This window comes from Castanea sativa, chromosome 5, assembly GCF_040712315.1.
Source record: "Castanea sativa cultivar Marrone di Chiusa Pesio chromosome 5, ASM4071231v1".
NCBI lineage: Eukaryota > Viridiplantae > Streptophyta > Magnoliopsida > Fagales > Fagaceae > Castanea > Castanea sativa.
The window spans coordinates 68,825,544-68,847,458 of NC_134017.1; the positions used below are offsets into that span (position 1 = coordinate 68,825,544).

Sequence of the window (21,915 nt, forward strand, 5' to 3'; positions counted from 1 at the left end):
CTTGTCAAATCAGTCTCCCTCACTTCCAACTTACGAGTCCTTCCTAGTAAAAACCAGTTGCATGTCCATTATTCGGATCTGACTTGCTTTTGAACTCTGTCACTCTCTCTATGCATCCACATCTCTGTGTCCCAATCTTTGCCAGAGAACTTCACTCAAAACCAGAAACCTGGTATGAACCAGAACCACTACTCTTTTTTTTTATCATTTCAAGTTCAGAAATTTCATATGATCTCTGTACTTTTCTCTGGTTCCATATAATTTTTATGTTACTTCAATTCAATTCTGCAATACCCATGTCTGTAGTTTGGTGCCTGGATTGGAATGTGTAAGATTTTCCCAAGTTGGAAATACCCTTTGCCTACACTTTGAGCAATTTCACTACTCATTGTAGCTTCAGGTTTTTTGTTTTGGAAACATACATTAGAGTAAAAGAACAAACTTTATGCAATTCATTGACCCTTTTGAAACTATATTCATAGTAAAATTAGAGTTTTGGATTTGAGTCATTTATAATTGCAATGGGTGATACTTTACTATTGGTTTACAGGTGTCTGAAGGACTAGGAGTTGCAAATTTTAGTTAGATCCGATAATAGGGACAGTATGGATTTGCATTTGAAAGACTTGTTTGATAGATTCCAGGAGCAATTTGGGTCTGGTCCTGGGCTTGGTCCTGGATCCGGGACATGTCTTATGAAGGTAGAGGGTGTTGCTCCTAATTTTATTAAGTCGATTTTTAAAGCTTCAGCAGCACTATATAGGACTGATCCATGGAGAAGGTTGCGACCAGGGCATTTTTTTGGTATCCGGGTTGGCAAAGATTTGGATTGGTCTGCCAAGAAACAGCTTTTCCCATGTGTTCAATTCATTGGAGGTGATGGAGGGGATATATGTTTCAACATGTTTCGATCTGAAAATGATGCTAAGAAGATGACAGGCTCAAGAGAGACTATCCGGGTTCCGAATGTTGAGCTTTTAAGAGTCACGTACGAGCGTGAGTCATTGATGTTTCCTTCAAATAGGAAGATGATTAAGTCTTTGTCACTGGAAGCATCAGGGACTGATCGTTTTCCTGTTATTGATGTTGCCCGTTGCACATCATCAGGGAATATGCAGTTTAGGGATCCAACTCTTGAAGAGCTTAGGTTTGTATATGCATTCATGAGAGCCATCTCTCTGGTGCACCCGTTGCTTCAGGTTGATAGAGAAGGTGGTCCAAAGTGGTCTAAGTTGATGCACTTTGAACCATTTATTGAGACAGTTGATGTTCAGTGGCCTGCAGAATTTTCCAAGGGTTATGACCTTGTTGCAGTGACAGTCTCACACCCACCTGGTCAGGTGTATGAAGAAAAGGCTACTTCAATGGCTAGCTCTACCCCCACCAAATATGCAGAACCACCAAGGGAGGACGCTTTCGCTGATGTTAAAGTATGCTCAAATGCTGGCTCGAGACAATGTGCAATGTGTGATAAGGAGGTTCATGGAGAACAGTCTCTTTGCTGTGGCCAGTGTCGTGCAATGGTTTACTGCAGTCCTATATGCCAGAAGCAGCACTGGAAGGAAACTCATAAAAGCATGTGTGGTCTCTACAAGGTTATGATGGAAAAAGAAGAAGAGCTGGCGATGAAAATTTTCATGTTCCCCTGCGCTGCTGACCAGCCTTGTAAATGGCTTGAATCATTAGATATCCATCAGAAAGGCATGTGGAGAAGAAGGTGTAGTTGCTATTCTCACTGCCCTTTTGGTCTCCTTCCTGTTAAAGGTGGGCTGTGGGATTCGTGGGGTGGGCTTGATGATGAAAATTACCCTCGTGATTCTCCTTTTCACAATCATTTGAGAGATGGCATCTCAAGCCCAATCCTTCTTTCTGGTTGGTTAGAGTACTATAACCTTAGGTCACTGCCTTTGTCAAGCCCTGTTGCTGACATTCTCTCTCACCCGTTGACAGTTTATCACATTTTAACAGCTCTGAGTATCAGCTCAAAAAACCTTCTACTCAAGGGGAAGGAGGTAATTCTTCACTACCTCGGGCCTGAGGGAGAGTTGGACTGGATGCCAGCATTTGCAGAGGTTGGTCATTTACTCAATGGATTGGGCAACATTCAAATAGTAATGGTGGGACCTGAAGTTCCAACAAATTTGTCTGGGACAACTTCTGGAATCGGTAGCAGAGTGAGGGTGAACCTTGTGAGGGGTGTTTATCAGGAGGAAGCCACCTATCTGCCTACTCCCCATGTTGTTGTTGCGCTAAACTGTGGATTGGATAGCTATGTGAGTTGGGTTGGAGCTCTTGATTTAATCAAATCCAGGGGCACTCCTGCCTTCTTCACAGATCAAAATGAAATTTCATGTACAAATGCCAAAAAGGTTCTTCGTAGTGCTGGACTGCATATCACACTTCCTGTCACACCAAATCCCTTCCGCTCTCCTGTGAAAAATCAAGGGACTTCTTGCAATCTTCCTTCATATAGCAATGGTTTTGTGCTTGGGGTGAATACATGAGCTGGGAGTTATCAAAGGCCTTAGCATATTTCTGGTGTTATGTTTAATCCCTTAGGTGATGGCAATGATTTGCTTTTGAGATTGGGACGAGGTGGAAGGTAATAATTGGGAACTATATTTTTATACTTTTTTTTTCCACCCACAATTGAGTTCTAGATACAATTTCTGCAGGCATGAGCTATTTGTCAATTCTTTCCTTGTGAAAATTCTGTATAACATTGTATCTTCATTATTTGTTGTCAATCTATTGTGAGCAGTTCATAAGTCACGACAAGCATGACTGACTGTTCATTGTTGCTCCTTCTGAGAATATGTTTGCTTTCTATGCATCCCTCTATTGTGTTCATCTCTGCATTTAAAGCTCACCTTACTCTATGTATGCTCACCCACGTTTATACAAATATATATAGTAAAAGATTACAAAAAGAGAACATTAGGACTTGATCAATCTCATTATCTTCCGTGACCCCCCCCCCCCCCTCTCCCCCAAAAAAGGAAGAAAGTCCAGAAACCTAAAGAGGAAAATCCAAGCTTGCAATGCAATGGTGAATCTATTGATCACCTTTTGCTACATTGCCCTATTGCTTCTAATTTGTGGTCCATGATTTTGGCTTTGTTTGGAGTTTCATGGGTGTGCCTAAATCTGTTGTTGAACTTTTAGCATGTTGGCAATGTTGATTTGGTCGTCATCAAAATGGTCATATTTGGATGATTATCCCCTATTGTTGTTGTGGTGTCTGGAGGGAAAGGAATAGCAAGAGTTTTGAAGACAACAGAAGTTCTATGCCTGATCTTAAGTTGTTATTTCTTAGAACTTTATTAGATTGGCTGTCAGCCATGAGGAACCTCTCTTTATTTTCTATTATTGAATTGTTAGATTAATGCAATTTTTGTAACTTATTGTCTATACCAGTATATTCCATGTATACTTGGGAGACTCATTTTTCTTATTAATATGATCTTTTTACTTACACAAAAAAAAAGAAAAAAAGAAAAGGAGATAAAAGAACTACTGCAAATATGTTTTTATTTTTTATTTTTATTTTATACAAGATAGAATTCTACTCTAGCTTAATCTAAGTGTATATGTGTGTGACACTCCCTCTTGGAGATTTGAACCTCCGACCCTTCCCCCTCACAAGCACTTATACTTGTAAAGTGACCATCGCACTAAGGGTGTGCGATACTACTGCAAATATGTTAATGCATTAGTTAAGGTTTATTTTTGTCCAAATGTACATAAATAAATAAATAAATGAAAGCATTTTTTTTTTCCTTTTTTGCTTGAGTTAAAGGCTTTAAAGCTTTGTTCTGGCAGTTAATCTGTAAGAACTTTCTTCCTCAGGGACCTTTTTTTATTTTTAATATGCAATGGTTGGGAGATTTTTAAATGTCACTTTGCATAAGCAAGCATGTAGATAGACAAGGTCATACTACCAAAAAGACTATGGTCTATGGCCTGGTGGTTAGGTATTACCTTGATGAAGTGGATGCTATGAGTCAAATCTAAGTGGGAAAAAAGGGATAAAATTTCCAAGTTCATTTAGCCTAATCAAATTTGGTCATTATACGACAGCCATTAATCAAAATCAACATGCTAAACATGCAATTGAAAAAAAATTCCATAAACCTTTTCCCCTTTTTCAGTCTCTAAAAGCCTAAAGCCTTGATATTTCTGTCAATGGGATTTTTCTTTGATGCAGACTTACGGTAATGCCATTGCCCTAGTGATGTGCCAACTCAACAATCAACATTACTAGCACCCATCTCCTCTTTAAAAAAATCACTGACACCCATTTTTGTTTTTTCGCTGAACACTAACACAAAATTATTACCTCAGTGATTGTACCAACTCAAATTAAAGTCTAACTTTTATATATATATATATATATATATATATTATTTTCCAAAAAAAGAAATATTTTACTAACGTATGCTCTAAAGACACACAATAGTATACCATTTTTTATAAAAGTTTTATCAAAAATTAAAAAAATTGTATAAAATATTTCTAAAAATAGATAGCTTATGAGCAAATTAATCTGTCTTTTTCTAGAAAGTTATGTAGTACACTTCGAATTCCAGCCACATTCCCAACTCCAAAAGCCCATCCCCCCATTGGGCAACTTGCTATATAAAGGTTCAACCAACCATGATCCTTTCCCACTTATAAGCCAACCCCCACATCTTTATTACCACCAGAACAAACTGTTACTCTCGTCTCAAGCAATGGATCTCTCACCTCTCCACCCTTCTTGGCAATACCTCTACCCCTCTCATCTCCTTTTCCCCTACCAGTTCACCCCTGAAAACTATGTTCATTGGACTCAAAACCCAGAGTCTCACTTTTTCTCAGCTGATCTCCCTGGTAAGCCTTCTTACAATATTACCATACCTTCCTTTCCTATCTTCTTATCCTTTATGTTTTATTTCATTTCATTGTTATATGGTATCATGGGAATTGAATATAGTATTCCACTTGTTCTCTTTTGGTTGTTATGGCAGGTGTTAGAAAAGAAGAAATAAAGGTTGAAGTTGAGGACTCAAGGTACCTCATAATTAGAACTGAGGCAATAGATGAATCCTCAGTGCCTGCTAAGAGCTTCATGAAGAAGTTTAGGCTTCCAGGCAGGGTTGATATTGATGGAATCTCTGCTGGGTATGAACATGGGGTCCTAACAATTACAGTGCCAAGGTCTTTCAGGAGGAGGGGCTTGTATATTGATTTGGCAAACCAGCCAGAAGTTGTTGCACGTGCTGCTTGAATTGAAACATGGTGTTGGCTTAGAACTTGGATGCTAAGATTAAGCTCTTTAGAAAGTTATTATAGTCATCTCTGGCGTGTTCTAGATTTGAAGTCCCTATGTACAAAAAGATTTTAAATTTATTGGCGTCTCTATTGTTTCCTGAAATATGGGAGTATTCAAGATTAATGGTAATGGTGTATGTGCATGGATGTGGGGTAAAAATGAATTTGCATCCTGAGTTCCTATGTTGATGTTACTTTGGTTTTAACTTTTTAAAACCATATTCCAACTTTCATCAATTAATATTGGGTCTGTTTGATCAATAAATCCCACATTCTAACCAAATTGGACTCTAAATCAAAAGAAGAAAATACTATTGTATTACAGTGTTTTATTTAAGTTCATCATTTTAAATTTTGCACTTAAGGCAAACGGCCTAAAATTGTAGAATGGTAACCCTCACTTCACACGTTGGATTGGCATTTCATTGACTGGTGCAAAAAAGTCTCATCCGACTTCAGTTAACTTTTTCCCTTCTGCCAAACAGATCCTCTAGGCTTTATTGCAAAGCTTGCATAATTGTCTATTGCACACTTTTGAAGAGAGGCTAGAGAAAAGAGACGTCCTTTTACAACTCACTTAAACAATTGATAAATTTTTTTGTTGTCAAATAAGAGACTTATAATTCGATCTTCATCTACACTTAAAAGTCAATTGATATTTGGGCCTAATAATAAAAAAATGATTAAGAGCAGCATGTAAATTGAAACTCTCTAAAAAAATTTTAAAAATAAAATCTTTTCTAACCAATATTTAGGGTCCGTTTGAATAGAGCTTATTGCTGAAAACTGAAAACATTGTAGCAAAATAATTTTTAAATGTGTGAATAGTACCGTGAGACCCATTTTTAATAAAAAAAAAATCTGTAAAGTGAAGTTTGTGGGTCCCGTGAACAGTACACGAGACCCACAAATGTGCTAAAAAGTCAACAAAAGTTAGCAGTAGCCTTTGTCTCCTGACCCGTACAGCAGCAGAAGAAGAAAAAAAAAAAAAAAAAAAACGCAAAACGCAGCAGACGCGGACGCATAAGCTGTATCCAAACTCAGCTTTAGTGGTAGATTTTTTTGAGGGCGGAGATGTTATCTTTTCTCATAAATATTTGGTGGTAGATATCTTTTCTCAGCAATAATGGTGCATTGGTAGTTTAGTACTAGAAAGCTGAGATGTTATCCAAACAGCCCCTGAAAATAAATAGGTGGTAGATATTTTTGAGGGCTGAATCTGAATCTCTTGGTTGTCAAAAAAATATTAGCGACTGGGCAACGATAGGAGCCACAAGATTCGAAGTCCCAAAGAATTGCGTCTACTTGACTAATTAATTTATTTAATCAATAACCAACCATTAAATTATTCGCAACTTGGCTTTTGTGTTCAGAGTCATCACGTGAAATCTCCAATTGACACACAACTATCACCCAATAAAGAAGAGAGAGCATTCAATTTGAGGAACTCATTTGGAGGCCCCATAGGGCACATGCGGTATTCACAAAATCCTGTGCATTTTATAAGGACTTCTTGCTTAAAAGTATGAATAATGATTACGATATGTAACATGGAGAATAAGACTGGCCTATAAAAATGTAGTAAACAAGCATGATTTCAGCTAAAAGGGACCAACTAGGCTAATAAAGCTGACTGCCGAAATATTTAAGGCGGCTCTGAAAATTGAAATGAAACAACTCAACAAGTATCACAGTAAGTCTGACTGACATGATATGCAAGTTCCCAAAAAATCAGCTATCTCAGAAATGCAAATACCAGTTGAAATAAAAAGAAACAAGAATTCTAGGAAATTTTCCAACCTCAATAAATTGATGGCTAGGTAAAGACAACAATTTCGGCATTGATTATATGCACACACTGCACACTGCTTACAAAGATTCTCGCAGCCACCAAAACAATCAAATTTTCACCGACAATATTCTCCCCCCCATTGAACGTGCAACTTCAATGGCAAATATACACAACTAATTCTAACTAAAAATAATACCTTTCTTTACACTGCATGCATCAATTGCTAAACTTGACCACTTACTATGACTTTTAGGACTTCAACAGCTTCTCTTAGCCTTCTCTCAATATTATCTCTAGCAGCCGGACCTCGTGCATTCCTGTATTCATGTACCATTGATTATTATATCATAGTCATCATATTCAAACACTAGGCCAAACTTAGTGGACCATAAAATGAATTCAAAGTTCCAATACGCGTCAACAGAAAATAACCTCTTCTCATTGTTTGCTTTCCTTGTAAGTTCCTCAACTAGACTTTGAAGCCTTTTTAAATGGGTTGGTAACTTATGTATAGCTTCTACACCTTTGTGAGTTGAGCATATCTTTTTCAAAAGCTCAGAAGCAATGAAATATCCATCCTCCTTGCTCCTGTAAAGAATTGTTAAGAAAAATATAGGACTTTTAACATTCCTCCTAATGTAGAAGACCAAATAAAACTGTTATTCTTGATTTTGAAGATAGATACTAAACCTTAGGAACTCCCAGAAAATAACTTCTACAGATCCATGACTATCAATTAGCACTTCAATCAAATGTGGATAGCGGGAAAGGTTTCTGAGAGTTGAGAGTGCATGCTTTAATACTTCCTGATCCGGTATGCTTCTGCTGACTGAACGGATGAGCTTCAGCAAAGTGTTGATTGCTCCCGCAGCCACAAGTTCTTCACAACATCTCTGAGAATGTTCGGTAGCCATATCTGTAAATAAGAGTTGGACATAAGTATATGACATCCATAATTATTTTCAAGGCCACAATTCATTTTAACTCATTAATGAAGCAACACAAAAACAGAATAAATTCTTTCAAAATCTCAGATCTAAAATTTTATCAATTGAATTTAGATTCAAAAGCACTGCGCTTGGCACTAGCCATTCTATTGTGTCGTTTATAGAGTTATTGTCATTTTGTATATAATTATTTCTTGTTGTAATTATTTAGGCTACCTTGTGACACTAATACATGAGTAGTCTCTCTTTTTAGTAATTCTTATCAACAAAAAAAAAATTTTGATTCAAAAACAAACAAAGGACCAGATACAACCATGAACTGAAGCACAAAATATTACAAATATACTACTACATTTTGTGTCCTTTACTGCCTGTATATACCAAGCAATCATGTTTTGAGAATTGGAATTACAATTTATATTGAGAAATCCAAGAATAAACTGTTAGACCAAAGAATTAAAACCAAAATAAATTAAGACTTCTGTATCACATTCAAACGTCACATAAATAGCACAGTAAATGATCATCTAACCATTACTCTTAACTCACCCAGAGTTGCACAAGTATGAAGAATGCCGCTGACACTTTTCATGCTCAGTAGTTCTGCAACTGCTGAAAGAAGTCTATTTATGAGACGCCTACTGTCATCCACATTTGTAGATGACTTTCGCACTCTCAAGCGCAAATCCAGTAACTGCCCTCTTAACTCTTTCCGTCTCAGGTAACCTTTCCAGTATGACTATCAAACAAATCAAATTAATAAGCTCAGTTGAGCCAACACAATCATATAAATAAAAGGCAGTGAATAATGACAAAGATAACCTAAAAAATCAAATCCAAAAATCTACTTGACTTCCCCAAATTCATTGAACCTCCCATCAAGATTAGAACTTCCACATATGAAATTATGTGATTAATACTATTATTCCATATTATATATATGAAAAAAAAATGGAAAATTTGTTTATTCTGTTCTCCACATATATTACTTTTCTCACTTGCCAAAAAGAATCTTGAAATTTCTCAGATTCCCCAATGTACTAGAATCCAGATATTTTCACAATGCCATTGTTTTTCAGATCCTAAGTTTGACACTGGCTGTAAAAGCAGCTATAGCACGCATGGTTCATCAATGCAGCTCATTCCTTGTATGATAGCAGCCTAAAAGCTAAAAGCTAAAAGCTTTGACTTAAAGTTCTGTGCTTACACATTACAATGTTCCCCTAGAGAATCCAGATGAGGAACTAGAAGGCAAGAACAGTTTTCAGTCTGCTTGGAAAACTTAAACCCAGGCCAGTGGAGCAGTCACCACTAGCCTTTAATCGACTTCCCCACAAAATTCCATGTCATAATCTGAAATTCCCTCGTTTTTACCACTTTATTGAAACAGAACTAGCCAAAGGATAATTCCAGGCCAGTGTAGCACCGTAGGGTATAGATGTATTATCCAATATTACCATAGAGGTAAGATATATAGTAATGCATAGAAGAAACTAGAATATCTTACTTGGATAAAAACTATATGATGCTTCTCTCTTGCAGCATTTCTTCTAGCAAACCATGCACGAATATGAGACTGAATAATGACTGCAGATTTTGCTCTTAATTTAAGCAACAAAACACCCTTCCACCACTTTTGCACTTTCAGAACTGAACATAGTAATATTTCCAGTTCAATACTCCCAAAACCCTCTCTTGAACTCTTCAACAAGCAACCACTAGGAATGACTGTGCCTAAACTAGAAGCTCCTGCAACAAAACCGACACTAGAAACAATTATAATATGAAGAACACCACCACTTGAGACTAAAACAAGCAGATAGAAACATGTTGATAAGAAATGAGAACAACCTAAGAGCCTATTTCGAGAAATGTGCCCCCTGACAAACCGTTGAATTTCAATTGTAGCATGTCTCCGACACTGAAATGTCTTCCAGCATATCATGCGACGAATAGCACTTTGTATCTTTATTACAGCCTCTCTTTGGAACAAGAATTCCCTTCTTTGGAGCCTATTTCGAGAAATGTGCCCCCTGACAAACCGTTGAATTTCAATAGCAGCATGTCTCTGACAGTGAAATGTCTTCCAGCATATCATGGCACGAATAGCACTTTGAATCTTTGTTACAGCCTCTATTTGGAACAAGAATTCCATTCTTTGGAGCCTATTTCGAGAAATATGCCCCCTGGCAAACCGTTGAATTTCAATTGCAGCATGTCTATGACACTGAAATGTCTTCCAGCATATCATGCAACGAATAGCTTTTTGTATCTTTGTTGCAGCCTCTCTTTGGAACAAGAAGTCCCTTCTTATTAACCAACAACGGCAGTGTCTCTGGAATAATATAAATGAAGTGCTGAATTTATATAATGTTACAACTAAAAACACAGAATTATAATAACAAAGCATTGATCCAGAGGATAGAAGTGCTGTGGCAAAAGAATCTAGTTCCATAGTTCCCCAAAAGTACAAGAACAATAAAGTATTATAAAACATACATCACAAATCCTAGAGATCTTACTTGGATTGCAACAATGAGATGCCTGCGTCTACAAGCTTCTCTCCGGGCAATCCATCCACGTACATAAGATTGAATGAGGGTGGCTGAGAATGTTGCGATTTTGTATTGTTGGTGAGCCCTCCAACATCTTTTCATTCGAAAATTACTTTGTATTTTTATTGTTGCTTGCCTTTCATTTAGAAACCTTCTTCTCGATAGCCAACCAAGGAAATGACTCTGAATTTTAGTTGCAGCAAAATGCTGATTGTGGAGAGATCTGCAGACGATAAAATTCTTCCAAGCAAGCTGAATTTTAACAGCTGCTTTTGTTTGAAGATCACTTGCACCCTTTTCATTGCACAAGTTTGGAGCTTTCTCTAACTGAGCAACCTCATGAATGTATCTAGATCTTGCCAACAACCCACGACTATATTTCTGAACAACAATGGCAGCATTAACTTGGACAAGAGTGGTCACATCACAAGTTACAATATTTCCACCATGATGTCTATGGTTGATCCAATTCCTTGCTGCTTTCTGGATAAGCAACACCGATCTCTTTAACTTGACAAAATTCTGTCTCTCAACAATGAACATAAAATATCTCCTGCATCTTTCTGACTGTTTCAAACTTCCTGTATTATCCAAATAGGCCATGTTACTGGGAATTTCAATTACTCTGCATAAATGCATATAAAAAAATTACTAACACAGCACATACCGCTTGAAAACCCTTTAACTTGAACGGTATCAAACTTAACAAAAGCTGATTTCTTTCTCACAGTTAACCAAGCACGGATAACAATTTGCAAAAAAGAAACAGCATTCACCATCTTCAAGAAACTGCGACGTTCAATCAATCTTCTGAAATGAGACTGTATAACTTTTGCTGCATTTTCTGGAAGCATGACAGAGAGATTGCTTAATCAGAAAAAGAACATGACTGACAACAACTTTAGGTATAAGAGTAAGAAGAAAATCAATTACACAAGCTTTATAAATTCCCACAGAGATCAGCTACCAAAGGTCATATTAATCACCTCTGTGAATGCTAATAATGTCTTTGACTGGCGATAAGCATGGCAAAGGAGGAGCTACTTTTGTAACAGGTTTGTAGGTCTGTTCAGCCATATTTTGCCACCAAGCCTGGATTGCCTTAAACTTTCTGACTGCATCTGTTTGAATAGAAACAAGCTAGATCAAAAAATAAGAAGTGAAAAATAAAGGTAATGGAAGAACAAGTTTCAAACCAGCAAGGAAGCCCTTCCTAACTTGCTGATTTACAGATTCACATATAACAATTTGTTTCTTTTTCCCCTGATGGTAAAATTTCGCATGTAACTCTTCTCCTTAAACATTTTTTGAAGAAGTTTCAAATATAGAGCACATCACATGACGCTTCCAAAATAACCAAAACACTAAAACTGATGGGACTCGAGGCTTAAAAAAGTGCATGAGAAAGGTGGAGGTTCTTTGTTTCACCAAGAAAGTGATCCCAGCCATCATTCAAGACCTTTGTAACATATTCTTTTATTGATACCAAAGAGGAAACTTTTCCAGGTTTACAACCCATAGTCACAATAAAAGTTTTCATCATTTTATTTGACTAGTTACTTTAATTGTCTAAATTTACACTTTTTCAAAACAGAGAATCGCTACAGAAATGAAGCTGTAGCCAGTAGAGTGGTGACCAAGAACATATTATCCAATCAATAAATTGAGCCATACATTTGTAAGGTTATTGCATGTATCAAACCCCAGTTTAGTAATTATTGAAAAGAAGAACAAGATATCCAACTAATTGATATCCATTACTCACTAAAAAGTTCAAAAAAATAAATGAAACCTTCTGTAGTGTGCCAATCAGTCTCTTCTTGGTTTTGTATTGCTTCAGAACCGACAGAGCACCGTTCTAAACATGAATGTTTTCTCTCTGGGCTTATACAATCACAACCTAAGAATTTGTGGAAATTCAACTGATCCTATCAAGGAGAAAGAGAAAAACATAAGAAGCATGAAACTGGCAGAAATCAATTATCAATCCATAATACTTCAAGCGCTACCATATTTTTCTTGATAACCAGTTGCGATGCAAGGAACACCAGCAGAATGGCCACACTCTGATCATTACATGCACCATTATATTCAAGTATGTCACTGATTTGCAGAACCTGTAATAGCAATAACCAGTTAAAAACCGATATATTTCTAAGCTTAACATGTCCAGCCAATACTAAACTAACAATATCATTTCACATCACGGAAAATTATTCTCATAATCTTTTTGTCTGTGAGTTCAAATCACATATTCACATATGGTTGTTCCCAGGCACTTCTTAGTCTGATACTAATTTGCAACCAATCATAGGGAAGCTATGAGTTCAAATCATATCCTTTAATGGAATTTTTAAGTCCGATTAATAAAAATACTTTCAGAAGGCTTCCTCCTACGCTTAAAATTTGTTCTGCTCAAGACTAAAAAGAACAGAAAATTTCCTAGGCTGAACCTCACTTGTGATAATTTACAAGATCTTCAGGTTTGTATAACCCAGTCTATCAAATACAGAACCTAGAAGGTATTCATGACTGACACTACGGAAATCTGTAGCTTACAAACTCAAAATATATATATTCATACAAATTAGTACATAGAGCCTCTAGCACACTTGCGCCATTTACTAATTTAAAGGAAGTCATAACAATGTTTAGAGAGCAATTTCATGTGCAATAATATATCACAAACAGTACAGTGTTTAAAATGATCTTTGCATAGACACATACATGCGGAGAGATGTACTGATGTACCAATATGTCTATATCTATGTATGTGTATACATATTGTGTATGAGTATATATATAATTACGCATATGCACTTCCACACATATGAGCGTGTGTATCTTTGAAGTGAGTTCATTTATAACTTTCATGCAGTTTGAATAGGAAAAAAAAATTCCTGCAGATCAATAACAATGACACTCGAAATTGTATTGTAACTAAAGCTATATCATTAGCAATTTAAGTCTTTTTTGCCATTTACTTTGAAGTGTTTATACATCAATGCAACTTGGTAAGGATTTATGCGGCTTGAATTACTGCCACAACACAACATTGGTTAAGTTGACCAAATCCAACTGACTTTGCGTAACTTCAAACAGAAGCTCTCTATTTCTTCTTGGTCTCCACAGCTGGGACTCCTAGTAAATTAAGTATTTCTTCTCCTTGCTGTGTACAATAAGCTCTCCAAACTGGTTTTGTCTAATTCATACATTGAGTATAATTCTCTCTTGTGTTGTAGCTAGAGAATTAGGTTTAAGAGAAATTCTCTTCTTGTCGTGGGCTAATACTGTTTGTGAGAGAGAGCCTAGGATGTATTTTGGATTTGGGTTTCTTGAAAGAGCTTTTATGCCACCGTTGTGAGTAATCTCTCTATTTTTAGTAAAAATTTCTCCTTGTCACCATTCGTAGACATGAGCATCTTGCCAAAACATGTAAATTCCAGTGTTATTTGTGTACGTAGTTGTTGAGTTATTTTCATTCTTACTTTTATTGGGGGTGCCATTGCACAACACTTGGGGTAAAATACTACATACTTCATACTGTCTTGGAAACATGTAGAAATTGATAGGATGTTTATATTGAAAAAGCTGTGAATACTTACCTCTGGAAAATTTCCCAATAATGTAGTCAATTTCTGTGAAAATATAAAATTGTGCACCGCATCTGGATAATCAATAGCTGACATAATTGATTCTCTACCACCTGCCTTTTGAGGATCCTGAGACCAAATAATTAAAATAAAGCAAATGGAAACAGATCTGTAGTTGTATATGATCTGAAACAATGGAAAAGAATATATATAGCACCTCCAAAGAACAAGAACAATGAAGATCCTTGCGAAAATAATAATCAAGCAAGCACCATATGGCTTTTCCATCAACCAATGAAGAAAATTTCTCGATCTTGAAACCATAATTTTCACAAATTGCCTGGAAACACATCAGAATAATAGCCAAAGTCACAAAAAAATATTTCAAATACAAACAAATACAGTATTTGCATTCCAGATACAGTATACGCATTCCAGATATAGTATTTAGCAACCTTAAGAAGAAAGTTGACAGTCAAAATTACAAGATGGCAACCAAAAGACCTAACACCAAATATTGGCCCACAATGGAAACGAGAGGAGTGAACAACAAAACTAAACCCTATGCTTAAAATTTACAACACCAGATAAAGAAAAATGAATAATAAATTATCACAAAACCTGCTAAAACCAGCATCATCCAAATTTCAGTGGCTCTTTGGCATTCAAAATTTAGATTAAAAGGCATTAAAATATTGCACAAAGGCTGAAAAGAGCATTAATATATAAATTTCTATCAGCCAAGAGAGAAAAATTAGTAACTTTGATCCAGTAGATAATACCTCCACAAAGAATATGTGAAACTAGCAGAATCACTGGTCATACTCTCATTGAAACAGAAAAGTTTCCTCCACAGGAGGCTGAAAGAAGCCCAAGTTCTCTACAAGCTATTCTTTTTTAATTAATAAGTTACACATGCATCCTATGAGTTTGAACCCAAGACCTCACTCTCCACCTCTTACAAAGGGAGGAGATGCCATTTTAGTTAAAGCTCATGTCTGAAGCTAAAATATAGTGCAAGAAAAGTATTATTACAATAACTGATAACTTTTAATGCAATATGGAAACAAATAAGAGCTAGCATATCAATTAATCATGATATGAAGTGCTAGTGATGGTTGTGTGCACAATGCTTGTATGGTGGACTATATAGGGCAGAGATGAAGACAGATGCACATGCTTCGTTAGATGGAAAATAAGTGGTCTCTAAGGCATAAATGAAGAATAACCATATACAATTTCCATACCGCAGCAATACCTGGATCCAATTCAAAAGCATTTCCAAATGAGTGGAGTTGACACAGTTTGAGTTATCCTGTATAATGAAAGAGAATAAGCGTAACTCAAAGTCTCAAATATAATTTCTAGGGAACCAAAAGAAAATAACACAAGAACTTCAATACAGAAAATGAAAAATAAGAATATAACCAAACCAATTTCTTTAGTTTAAAGTGATCTCAAACTCAGAAAAACAAAGAAATTTCTATTTTCACATCATTTCATAAATTCCCTAGAAAATAAGCTATATAAAAGGAAGCTCTATCACATTGAGCATACCATGTTAATTCCACGAACTTTACAAATTTCCTCAAGTAAAATTGTTTTGTTGACCAGAAGAGGTAGCTGCAGGTTTCATGACAAAATAAGAATTACAATTAACTCATAGAAGAATATCAAATGCCAAAGGGACCTGCAATATAGCTTTTGTGAAAATTTGGGACAGAGGAAAGTGACCGGCAAACCTGCAAGTGAACAAAAATGTTCCACAGCAAAGAAAGAGTAAGTTCCCTATCACCATTAGCCACATCATCACCCACAATAATCATTCCATCTTCATCACATAATGACACACCAGCCTGCCTAAGATACTGCAGGGCAATGCCACAATTTGCCAAGTTCTTCTTACGAGTATCTGATGGAACTACAATTTTCTGCCAACACAATAAAGCATTATATTACATAAAAAATATTCCACTCCCAGATAAATGAAAATTAAACCTGGAAACTCATCAGAAAACATATTGACAAAAAAAAGGATAAAGATAAAGACAAGAAGAGAATATAACAACCGTGAGGATAGAAGAGTCATGTTGCAAGAGCTGAATGGCTCTACAGAGTCGCACACCATCTTGGAGATCTACAAATAAATCTGTAACTCTGAAGTCATATTCAATGAGTGGACACTGCACAATTACACACATTAGTACGTTAAAATAGCCAACTTATAAAATCATTTCATTAATGCCTGATCATTAAAGGATAATGGCATAAACATAGGTGCAAGGTCAGATCCAATCATATCACACAACACTAAGCACCAACCCTCAAAAACATGCATACACACATGCACACAGATAGACAATAAACATCAGTACCAATGTATGTGCATATGGAAATCACCATAATGCATAGAATGAGCCTCAGAAGCAATACCTGTTGATAAGATACCTTGTGCCCTAATATCACCAGGTGTGCTAGAATATTGCCTTCCCCATGCATTATATCCGACGAAAGGAAATCTAATTTTAAACCAAACAGACAGAAAGAGTCAACCTACAGAGGACAGATTACAATTACAACACAAAACTGAAACAAGGAACAGAGAGATAATTACCTTGGATCACCTGACAACTTGATTTAATACCAGATTGCGTTGTGAACAATAAAGGAGAACCCCCGTCCACTCCATCAATACCATACTTAAGGGGAATACTGCTCTGGCATTTAGCTCTATCAAGGATAAGAATAAGCAGCAAAAATCTCTTCAATATTACATTCCCCAAATTTTCATAGTAACCAGGTCTATATAGACCTTCAACCATCTTGTTATATGCATAAGCCTTTGCTAGACCCACATGCGAGAAGAACTGCTTCTCAATAACCATTTTCAAGAACGTGATTTCTTGGTCAGAGTTAACATCTACATTGGACAACAAAGAATCACCGCCAAATATAATATATAATCCGATCCGAAGCCAAATTGGGTTATAACTCATAAGTGTTCTAGTTGCCTTTTCCTTCAATCCAAAATCTGTTACTAAAGGGCAATGTGCCTTCATTTTCAACCTCCCTTCATCAATAGTCTGAGAAATAAAACATGCCAAAATTATTCAACCACCGCAACAGAAATTTCTACATTTGGGGCACCAAAATTCTTACAATCACAATATGTAACAACCAATATTAAAAATTTCAAAGTCAAGGATTAAGGGATTATATAAAGCAATCAAAGCCCATATATCTCACCACGAATTCAAATTCTCAAAATATGCTAGAAAATCTGTAATTTAGGGCAATAATAGTGTAACTATCATGAATGGCTAGCAGCATACAGAAAATACAAAAACCTTCACTTACATAACTATACTTAAATAAAACTATAATTTCCAAAATTGATGAAACTAAACCAATGAGTCAATGTCTAATAAAAAACCACAAATATGATAAATTACCAATTGTCTCGAAAATATAAGACTATAAGTTAGTATGAAATGGAGAATTTAATCATTTAACCAATGTGTGGCCCGTATTCCCCCTTAGTAAGTGGGCCCAACACGTGAAATTTTAATTTTTTACATGGGAGTTAAAGTGGAGATAAGATTCCAATTTAAGACCAACTTCTCTAATACCATAATAAATTATTGATTATTCCAAAAACTTAAGCTTATTAAGGAAATGGTGAATTCAATCATTTTACCAATATACTAACAAAATAAAAATTCATTCACTCTCCCACACATTTTACAAGAATCTCTACTGACACAACTGTGTTTATTAAAACTAATTTTTCAAAATTTAAGAAACGAAACCATGCATGTCAAAGTCTAATTCTTCTTTCTTCTCTATGTTTTCTCAACAACCAAACAGAGTAACTGTTTGGTTGTTGAGAAAACGGTTAAAGCCTTGCTTGAAAAACCAACGACTAACTCTTATCTACATCTTTTGGTTTTTCAAACGAGTTTCAACTGTTTTTCAAACTGGTGCGTGTGGTCTTAGCTTTAGATAGCCTACGAGATTCCTTTCAGTTCTCTCTTTGTTAACAACTTGGAGTAATAACATTGCATAATAGAAAAAAAAAAGGCATTTTTTCATAAAAATGATCCATGTGTCAAATTGTATAAATTTACAAATTTATTACAGTAATTGTGTAAGACAATATTTATTTTGCAATTAATTTTTTTATTCTTTCTTTGTGTATTGGAGGATAAAGTACGAAAGTGGTTGATGGTTATGTCTTTCTAAAGTTTTTCAAAATAAAATAATGGACAAGGAATGTGATTAAGTAAAAAAGTGGTGGAAAGAGTCCATGCCACAATGCGATAATAGCAGGGAACACCTCAATAGTGTATATACTAGGCATGGTTTCCATTGTATTGTAATCTAAAGAAGAATTATTACATTTTATTATGTAATTCAATTCCAATAAAATAAGTATATTATATTATATTTTTCTTTGTATGTTTATTGCTGTGCCTTGCATGTAACATGGATATCAAACGACTAATTTTTCAAAATTTAAGAAACGAAACCATGCATGTCAAAGTCTAATTCTTCTTTCTTCTCTATGTGTTCTCAACAACCAAACAGAGTAATGACAAAACCAATAATAGAAATTTCATTTCACGCGCACACACTACAAAAACTCCAGTCACATAACTACGCTTAACAAAACTATTTTTTTCCAAAATTGATGACACTTTAACCACGCGTGAATCAAAGTCTAATTCTACTTCTTCCCTAAATTTTCTCAGTAACCAAACACAGCAATAACAAAGCGACATAGAAATTCATCAGTGCTTAATAAAACTAATTTTTCAAAAGTTACAAAACTAAACCACGCACGTCAAAGTCTAATTCTCCTTTCTTCTCTAAAATTTTCCTCAGCAACCAAACACAGTAATTACAAAACCACAAATAGAAATTCAGCTCACACACACATTACTGACACACTAATTTTGCAAGATACGAAACTAAACCACGCATGTCAAAGTCTAATTCCGAATTTTCTCAGCAACCAAACAGACTAACAAGAAAAGAGAGAGAGAGAGAGAGAGAGAGAGAGCGAGCAAACCTTAGTAACATGAGTCATGGCTTTGAAAATGTCCTTGCAACATCCCAAGCTCAAATAAGCCCTCATCCGCTCCTTCAAATCGTCAAAACTGCACACTTCTTTCAGAGACGACCGAAGACTCGCGAACATCGAGCTCGGAAACTCCACCGCATCATCCACCTCCTTCCGCCACAGCAAGTCCCTCCGCCGCTTCGGCCTCTGCCACGTGGCGGCCGCTTCAACGTCAACGCCGATCCCAACTCCACAACCACTGTCCCTCTTCCCCTTCCCCGAAACCACTTCTTCCGCAGCGTCGCCGCCATTGCCACAGCCGCACGAGCGGGGGTTCTGGAAGAGAAAGTTGAGCCAAACGGAGAGGGAGTTGGCTAGGGATTTGAGGGAGTTTTGCTTCTGGATTTGCGCTTTTCGGGACGACTTGGACTGCTCGAGCTCGAAGGCTCTGAGCCTCCAGGCGGTGGACTTGGGGCGGCGGGTTGAAGGCGGAGCGAGAGAAGGGCGGGGGCGGCGGAGCGACGAGGGAGGACACGGAGTTTGTTTGGAGGCGGTGAAGAATTGATGGCACGATGGGGAGTGAAAATTGGGGACTTGGGAGGGGCGTTTTGGGGTTTTGTAATTTGAGATATCTTTGAGAAGTGTAGAAGAAGATGAAGATGAAGATGATGAGAGATGCGGTGACGGAGAGAGTAACGGTGGTTCTTCATCTCCGTCCATTTTCTTGGAAATGGTTTTTCTTTCTCTGTGTCTGTGTGTGCGTGTCTGAATATTTTGTGAAGTTTTTGAACTCGTTAACGGTAGAGAAGGAGAGATGTATTATTATGAAGTGTTTTTTTTTTTTTTGAGTTTTGAATTTGAAATGTGGGTCACGTGCGCGGGGGTTGTGAAATTACGGAAACGGCCTTTTGTTATTATGAGGCTTTCTTTCTTTTTCTTTTTCTTTTTCTTTTTCTATCTTTTATGGGCTTTTCGGTTTGAATTGACTGAGAGCGCGCGGTGTGGGACAATTTCAAAAAGTTACTATATGATACGATGCCGTTTGCACCACTAAAAACCACATATCACAAATTCATAATCTAACGTTTTAAATACAGGTTTGTTTTCATTCCAAGGCCTCCTCAGGTTTCAAAAGAATTTTGTTGAGGGATTTTTGGATTTGAATGATAAGTGGATGGATGATCAGAGAGAGGTGAAGAATGTTGTGCTAAGTTATTACTCTGATTTGTTCAAGCCAGCTAACCCCACATTTTTTACTAAGTTGTTGTCTATTGTTCGATTGAAAGTGACCATAACAATGAATCAAATGCTTACAAGAGATTTTTAGGAGATTGAGGTATGTAAAGCAGTTAAACAGATATATCATTTGAAAGCTTCAGGTCCAGATGGTATGCTATTATTATTTTTCCAATATTTTTGGCCTACTTTTGAAGGGTTGTCACTAAAACAGCTTTGGATTTCCTAAATTTTGGTATTTGCCCACCAAAGTTTAGTAACACCAAAATTGTTTTGGTTCCTAAAATTTAAAGACCCTATGCATGTAACTGATTATCCTCCTATAAGCTTTTGTAATGTTGTTTATAAGCCAGCATTCAAAACTCTTGCCAATAGATTTAAAAAGATTTTGCCATCAATTATTGGGGAATCTCATGGTGCTTTTGTGTACGATAGGTTAATCACTAATAATGTGTTGGTGGTTTTTGAGACTATGCATCGCATTAGTAAAAAAAAAAAAGGGGTGGTAAGGTTGGAGAGGTGGGTTTGAAGTTAGACATGATTAAGACTTATTATAGGGTGGAATGGGTTTGTCTCAAGGAAGACAAATCGTACCGGAGGCTGTACTGGTTTGGCTAGCGGTACGATATATTTTGGGCACCGGTCAATACTAGTGTACCGTTTCAGGTTTATCGCTATACATATAAAATCATATATATATATATATGCTGAATTTAAATCCTATTTTTTTAAGTATATTTAGGCCCAATTCATCATTATCTTTATCCTTCTACAATGGCCCAATCCATTACAAATAAATCTAAATTATCTAATCATTATATTAAAAATTAAAAATTAAAAAAAAAAAAAAACTGGTGTAAAAGGTCAAACATCCCACCTAACCATCACGTGAATTCTGAATAGAATTCAATGTCTTGAGAAGCTAAATGCTCAGAACCACACATTTCTTTCAAAAAGAATAAACACATCCCACATGTTTTGAAACTGCATTGAGAAGTCAAATGCTCAAAATTGAGAAGTCTAGTCTCTGGTGTTCATGAGCGGAGAAGAGGAGAAGACAAAAAAAAAAAAAGAATCTGGTCTGAGAGTTGCAAATTAGCAGAACAAGGCCATGATGCAGAGGTAGGCTTCGCTAGAACTTCGTTGTTGTCTTAGTGTCATGGATTTATGGGTTTTTGCAAGCAAACATTAGTTTCAAAGAGGTAATACCTGTTCTTAAATGATTTTGGACAGAAATTAATATTTCGGCCGTAATGACCGAAATGCCCCGAAATGGCTGAAATCACCCAAAACAGTCCAGCATAAAAACCGGTATGAAATGGGAGGGTCACTTGTACTAATTTGGTCGTTGGAACAAGATATTTCAGCCATACTAGCTGGTACGGTACAAAATTGTCTCCCTTGGTTTGTCTGGATA

General features: G+C 36.3%; 3 protein-coding genes across 3 annotated transcripts; 2 read left to right on the forward strand and 1 right to left on the reverse strand.

Annotated features, from left to right (window-relative positions):
- The first annotated feature begins 33 nt into the window (after positions 1-33).
- Positions 34-2,833, forward strand: LOC142636391 (uncharacterized). The gene is made up of 2 exons (XM_075810599.1): positions 34-172; positions 551-2,833. The coding sequence occupies exon 2, from the start codon at positions 606-608 to the stop codon at positions 2,502-2,504; it is 1,899 nt and encodes a 632-aa protein (XP_075666714.1). The 5' UTR covers positions 34-172; positions 551-605; the 3' UTR covers positions 2,505-2,833.
- Positions 2,834-4,662: 1,829 nt separating this feature from the next.
- LOC142636392 (15.4 kDa class V heat shock protein) lies at positions 4,663-5,473 on the forward strand. Its single transcript, XM_075810600.1, has 2 exons — positions 4,663-4,872; positions 5,010-5,473. Exons 1-2 carry the CDS (start codon positions 4,734-4,736, stop codon positions 5,267-5,269), a joined length of 399 nt encoding a protein of 132 aa, XP_075666715.1. The 5' UTR covers positions 4,663-4,733; the 3' UTR covers positions 5,270-5,473.
- A 1,621-nt stretch (positions 5,474-7,094) lies between these two features.
- Positions 7,095-20,043, reverse strand: LOC142633703 (uncharacterized). Its single transcript, XM_075807943.1, has 20 exons — positions 19,272-20,043; positions 16,815-17,283; positions 16,634-16,719; positions 16,270-16,383; positions 15,943-16,131; positions 15,758-15,823; positions 15,459-15,515; positions 14,418-14,540; positions 14,213-14,329; positions 12,617-12,724; positions 12,400-12,535; positions 11,594-11,728; positions 11,275-11,451; positions 10,575-11,188; positions 9,904-10,387; positions 9,560-9,801; positions 8,602-8,791; positions 7,796-8,021; positions 7,538-7,693; positions 7,095-7,422 (listed from the first exon to the last, which is right to left on the reverse strand). The coding sequence occupies exons 1-20, from the start codon at positions 19,980-19,982 to the stop codon at positions 7,329-7,331; spliced, it is 4,494 nt and encodes a 1,497-aa protein (XP_075664058.1). The 5' UTR covers positions 19,983-20,043; the 3' UTR covers positions 7,095-7,328.
- Positions 20,044-21,915: the final 1,872 nt, after the last annotated feature.